Source organism: Melanaphis sacchari, unplaced genomic scaffold (assembly GCF_002803265.2).
Source record: "Melanaphis sacchari strain LSU unplaced genomic scaffold, SCAv2.0 Contig783_pilon_pilon, whole genome shotgun sequence".
Lineage (NCBI taxonomy): Eukaryota > Metazoa > Arthropoda > Insecta > Hemiptera > Aphididae > Melanaphis > Melanaphis sacchari.
The window spans coordinates 1-6,817 of NW_020271549.1; the positions used below are offsets into that span (position 1 = coordinate 1).

The 6,817-nt window shown below is 43.4% G+C and overlaps 1 protein-coding gene across 1 annotated transcript; it reads left to right on the forward strand.

Annotated features, from left to right (window-relative positions):
* Window positions 1–779: 779 nt before the first annotated feature.
* On the forward strand, window positions 780–5,984 carry LOC112601424. The gene has a single exon (XM_025349059.1). It carries the CDS (start codon window positions 780–782, stop codon window positions 5,982–5,984), a length of 5,205 nt encoding a protein of 1,734 aa, XP_025204844.1.
* The last annotated feature ends 833 nt before the right edge of the window (window positions 5,985–6,817 follow it).

Below are 6,817 nucleotides of genomic sequence, written 5' to 3' on the forward strand. Positions count from 1 at the left end.
TGTGGGTCGGTTGGTTAAGTATTATTCATTATCGTCGCATAATTATTATTATTTGGCGGTACTGAATTATCGATTATCATACTAGTATTATCAATTATACTATGTCATTTTTATGATTATTCTATAGCGCCGAGCGTCGCTTTATTTACTATTATTATATATTCCATGATTTATAATTTATTGTTTATTAATTGTGTTACGTCTTTTGCGTTAATTCATTATATTTGTCAACGCTACTATTAAGAATTGTTCTTGCCGTTATTTTATTTTTAACCTGAATATATTATATAAACAAACGAAATCAACTCCCCTGCCATTGCCTAGGGTTTGGTTCGTTACATTTGGTCCTTCGAGCCGGATATATAAAAAAAAATATATAAATTAAAAAAGAGAATAGTTCGTTAAGAAAGAAATTACCTAATTTTATTATTTCCTTTACCAATATTATTATTATTATAATAACTACCGCAATCGATTATTATCAAACGTTGGAGACATCGTTCGCGGACTATCGTAATTACCACGGTGATAATTATTGTCAAAATAGTATTATTAATGTTTGTGGGTCTACGTCATGCATATCAATTAAGATTGTTGTTAATTATAATCTTGTTTCACGGTCAACGACCTGGGCACAAATTGTGTGTGATAATATTATTATAATATTATTAGTGTTACGGAAAGGCATATTCACGTAATCACACAAGTTCGTTTTTATTATAATAAACACGTAAACACGTAATTTGCTTTCAATACGTAAATAATATCGATATACCACAATGCAGGCCAATTCTGATTCCGATCGTATAGAACGTTTTTTGAAGCGTTGTGTTGTAAAACGGGGTGATGCTATGACACAAATGAAGACTTTGTACGAACTTGCGCTTACTGTGGAATCAAATCCCGACGTAGCTCCTATATTTTGTGCGCGAAAACGAGATATAGAAACACTCGTCACAGAATTCAACGTTGAACACAACAGTGTTTTGGACAATCTCCTCTTACTGTCACGCGAGGACGAATTTACTGATTCTCATCTGTCGTTCAAAACAAAATTCATGGAACAATACTACTATATCATTGCGTTAGGTACGAGACTACAATTAGATCCGCGACCCCCAGTTATGGAACCACCGAAAAGCAATGTTAAGCATCTTACACTACCAACAATTAAATTGCCCATGTTTGACGGCGATCTTTTAAAGTGGCGTACATATCGGGACACATTTACATCGTTAGTTCATAACAATCCGGATGTGTCAAAAATTGAGAAATTCCACCATTTACTATCGTCCACTACGGGCACTGCTGGTGGTGTGCTGCGTTCGCTGTCATTAACAGAAGACAATTATGACATTGTGTGGGACAATCTGCACACTATATACGACAATAAACGCGTACTTGTGACCGCACACTTAGATGCAATTTTTCATTTTGCGCCACTAGTCAAAGAGTCGTTGTCAAGTTTGAAGTCTTTCCTGTCCACCTTTCAAGAAAACGTCGCGGCAATTAAGGCACTTGACGTTGAAGACCTGGAAGGATTGTTACTATTCTACATCGCATCAAGAGCATTAGATCCATGTACTCGGCGACTGTTTGAGTCCGAATACCACTATGTCGATACTCCAACACTCAATTTATTGTTAGAGTTCGTTCAAATTCGATGTCAGGTACTTCAGAATATTAACGCCCATCCCATAAAACCATCACCATATAAGAGTGGAACCTCAAAATCATTATTATTCGCTTCTTCCAGTACAGGCGCAAAATTGTGCAAGCTTTGTCAAGATACTCATTTACTGCATCAATGTTCGAAGTTTGCTCAGTACAGTGTTCAACAACGGTTTGACTTCGCCAAAAGTAAGCGACTGTGTATGAATTGTCTCAGTCCCACACATAAAACTTCTGAATGCTCGTCCAAACACTCTTGCCGTGATTGTTCTGGAAAACATCATTCATTACTTCACCTCAATCAGCGTCCCAAGAAGACATCGGCATTGACATCTACCTCTGTTGCTCCCGAACCAGCGTCTACAGTTATCACAGCACCGGGGACGTCAACTTCTATAGGGGTTGAAAGACCGTTTGTCGGAACATTCCAATCAAGTGGAAATGTTATTCTTGGAACAGCCATAATCCATGTCTGCAACAACATCGGTGAGTGGACTCCAGTTCGTGCGTTGCTCGATACCGGGTCTCAGATCTCCGTCATCACTCATGCGTGTGCGTCTCGATTGGGCCTAAGACGTCGACATTGTAGTACCTCAGTCATGGGGTTATCACAAGCACATGTACCAGCTACAAAGGGATCTACTCATCTGACGTTCAAACCCAGACACGCAAATAATCCACAAATATCGTGCGACCCATTAATTCTATCAAAAATAACGGGTCCGATGCCCGCATCTCAGTTAAGTCGAGATATTCGAGACACATATAACCATGTTGAGCTGGCAGACCCTGAATTTGATAATCCAGCACCAATTGAGTTTTTACTCGGCGCAGATGTCTACGCCAATATTTTAGGTGATTGTGTGAGAGTACTACATGCCCACGGATTCCCTTCGGCGTTTGAAACCAGTCTTGGATGGGTAATAATCGGACACACAACTGCCCCGGATCCGTCTCCATGCGTGTCACTACTATTATCTACTCAACCGTCACTCGATCACTTAATGCATCAGTTTTGGTCGATAGAAGAGCCATCACCACCTGTTCAGCCTTTCACAGACGACCAAAAATGTGAAGTGCTCTTCACCCAGACAACGAGCAGGGATGACCAAGGTCGATTCTCGTTAGCGTTACCTTTCAAAAGTAGTCCATCCATCCTCGGCGACTCGTACAAAATGGCGACCTCTCGTTTCTATAATTTGGAGCACAAATTACAACGAGACCCAGACTTGTATGCCCAGTATCGCGATTTTATGAAAGAGTATGAAGCCTTGGGCCATATGGTCATTTCAAAACAGCCAGGGAAATATTACATTCCACACCATGCAGTGGTAAAGCGCAACGGTATAAACACTAAACTGCGCGTGGTGTTCGACGCATCTGCTGCATCCACGTCAAATTATTCTCTCAACGACCTACTATATACTGGTCCTAAACTCCAAAATGACATTGCGCAGATACTCCACCGGTGTCGGTTGAAGCGCTACATGGTCACGGCAGACATCTGCAAGATGTACCGCCAGATTCGAATACACCTTGATGACCGCACTTACCAGCACATTGTATGGCGAAATTGTCCATCAGACGAACTCCAAGACTACGAATTGACCACAGTTACCTACGGAGTATCCGCTTCACCTTATCAGGCTATTCGAGTCCTCCACCAATTGGAACGTGAAGACGGCCACAAATTCCCATCAGCTCAAAATATATTGTCAACACAAACATATGTCGACGACATTGTGTCAGGCGATGACACGATTTCTGCGCTACTGCAACGGCAAGCGGACCTCGTCCAACTCTTGATGCAAGCAGGATTCGAGTTGAAGAAATGGTCGTCAAATAGTCGTGAAATCCTACGCCAGATTCCACAAGGAGACCACGCGGTTCAATCGTCGTTTGATCCCAAAGACGATATGTCCATAAAAATATTGGGACTCCATTGGGATCCAGTAACCGATACATTTAGTTACCATACGTCATCAATGCCAGTAACTATGACAAAGCGGGTGGTTTTGTCCACCATAGCAAAATTGTACGACCCGGTGGGTGCTCTAGCCCCAATCATCTTTTGGGCAAAGTCCTTTATGCAAACCATTTGGCAGTCTGGTTTAAATTGGGATGATCCGCTGCCCCCGTCGTTGATGACGTCTTGGGGAAAATTTGCATCTGAGCTACATCTTGTTCGTGAAATTAAGCTACCTCGACACATAGCGGTTTCGCCTAACTGTGTGACGCAGTTGCTCGGATTCTGTGATGCATCTGAGAGAGGATACGCAGCAGTGGTGTATCTTCGCACGATTGATGTCAACGGCCAGATAAAGCTATACTTTATCACATCAAAATCCAAGGTAGCACCACTTAAACTGGGGAAGCTTGATCACTCACTGACAATACCACGTCTCGAGCTATGCGGTGCTCTCCTGTTAGCTCAGACGATACAGCGGCTCTGTGAAACGTTTGAAAATTATATTTCTATTTCAGCGGTTTACACTTGGACTGATTCCCAAGTAGTTTTGTCTTGGTTGACGTCAACTCCATCACAATTCAAGATTTTCGTGACGAACCGCCTAGCCAAAATAAGTTCGTTGATGCCTCCATGTCGCTGGCGATACATACCATCCGCACTGAATCCTGCCGATTGTGTATCTCGGGGACTCTTTCCGTCGGAAACCGTCAATCATTCCCTCTACTGGCACGGTCCTCCTTTCGTTTGTCTAGTCGAATCGGAATGGCCAACTGAAACTTATGAGTTAATACCTCCAGCAGGATTACCAGACTATAAACCATTAGATGCAGTGATATGCAATGTGACGTCACTTCAATCCCCTGCATGGTACCTTCGCTTTTCGTCACTGACACGGATGCAACGCGTCACTGCGTACGTTCAACGGTTTATAACAATAATCAAGCATCTACCCACTTCAGTTGGCCCACTACAACGCTCAGAGTTAGAGCAGGCTCTGGTCCCAATAATTATCGACACTCAACGTACATGCCTCGCTGCTTTAGTATCACAATTGAATGTTGACGATCCAAAAATTTCCCCACGTTCAATGGCACAATTGGCACCATTCATCGATCAAACAGGTATCATTCGTGTGGGAGGGCGACTTACACACGCTCGCTCCAGAATGGTTGCCCAATGCCCGATTCTATTACCAAAAGTGTCACATTTTACAACGTTGGTCATACGGCATTACCATCTCACATATCTGCACGCCGGTCCACAACTAATCGCATCACTATTAGCACGTACCTATTGGGTGATATCGGGAAGATCAGCCATCAGACAACTAGTGTTCAAATGTACAGTGTGTGCACGTCATAAACCACGAATTCCGCAACCATTCATGGCGGACTTGCCTCCACAACGAGTTCGTCAATCACGTCCATTTTCCCACGTCGGCGTCGACTTTGCAGGACCGCTGTTAATCAAGGATGGACGCCGGAGAAATTCACCCTCTGCAAAATGCTACTTAGCGGTCTTCATCTGTATGTCCATCAAGGCCATCCACGTAGAAGTCGTGTCAGATTTATCTACCAACTCTTTTATTGCCTCCTTACATCGATTTGTGTCTCGACGAGGGGTACCGTCTGATATATACTCAGATTGCGGGACTAACTTCATTGGAGCGGACAAGGAGCTACGGAAACTCTTCAGGACGTCGGCAGCTCAACATTCCGTCAGTGATGCCATTCCGTGCCGCTGGCATTTCAATCCCCCGGCCGCACCCCATTTCGGTGGGTTATGGGAGGCGGCCGTCAAATCCGTCAAGTTTCATCTTAAAAGAGTAGTTGGCACCCAAATCTTAACCTTCGAAGAATTAACAACCTTAGCAAGTAGGATTGAAGCTGTGTTGAACTCTCGTCCGTTAACTGCCATGTCGTCTGATCCACACGATTTACGAGCACTGACACCCGGAGACTTCCTCATCGGTCAGCCATTAACCGCCATTCCTGAACCCGACCAAACTCATATCGCCCAGAATCGGATGAATCGTTGGGAACTTCTCCGACAAATATACCAATCCTTTTGGACACGGTGGGCCTCCGAGTATTTGACAACCCTACAGGGCCGTTCCAAGTGGGTTCAGCACCAACCTAACGTAAAGGTCGGAGACCTTGTATTAGTACAAACACCAAATCAGCCCCCATTGTTCTGGAAACTTGGTCGAATCGAAAACACGCATCCCGGACAGGACGGTGTCGTTCGTGTGGCAACAGTTCGAACAAGTGATGGTAGTATGAAACGTCCAGTAGTAAAGCTGGCAGTGCTGCCTATGGAAGAATCTTCAACATCTTCAACATAATTTATCCTTGTCTTCCTACACTTCCCTTTCTTAAACTCAAATTGAAATTGCCAAATGTAGCGACCATGCTCTGAAGGGGAGTATAGGATATTTTTAAAAAAAAAAATAATGTAATCACATGACCGAGCAAACCAACTTCATGATTGAAACTAAACTCTTGGGTAGTCTCGTCCAGTCGACAATCAACGTTGAAAGGACCCCAGGTCTTCCAAGGGGGGAGTAATGTTGGATGCAAATACGCCGGTGTACCTATCAACGGTCCACAGGTCACGGTGTACTTCGTTCAGTTACGTATTGTTATCGATAATTCAATTACGCAATAATAATAAATAATAAATTATGCGCTACAGGTGCATAATGAATAATATAATAATAATGATTTATAATGGACAAGTAGTCAAAAACAATAAATGGTATAACCTATTCACATGACCCGGGACACATGTTGGCGATGAGTACTTCCAAGTAAATGGTTTGAATGAAGTGAAGATGGCTGCTGGCTGGCTTGGTAGGAACGGTCGACGACGTCGACATTCGAACTACCCATGAAATCTTGACTACGACAGTCGCACAGTAGAATACCTGTGAGACTACATACATCGATCGACCAGCTAACGTGATGGTGCCGGATCCAACGTAAATTACGGCGAACACAATTCCGACGGAACAAAGTATATATACGTACAACAATATTCATGTGTGTTTATCGACACGTATAACACCAACACTGACGATCGACATACACCGTCGTCGGCGTAACACTAGGGCGGCGGGCGACGCGCAAATTATCCAGTGAACCGGTCGGCTGTAATATATTCAGCATAGGTCTAAAA

Coding starts and splice junctions, on each gene's coding strand:
- LOC112601424 (XM_025349059.1), top strand. CDS start 780: ATGCAGGCCAATTCTGATTCCGATCGTATAGAACGTTTTTTGAAGCGT.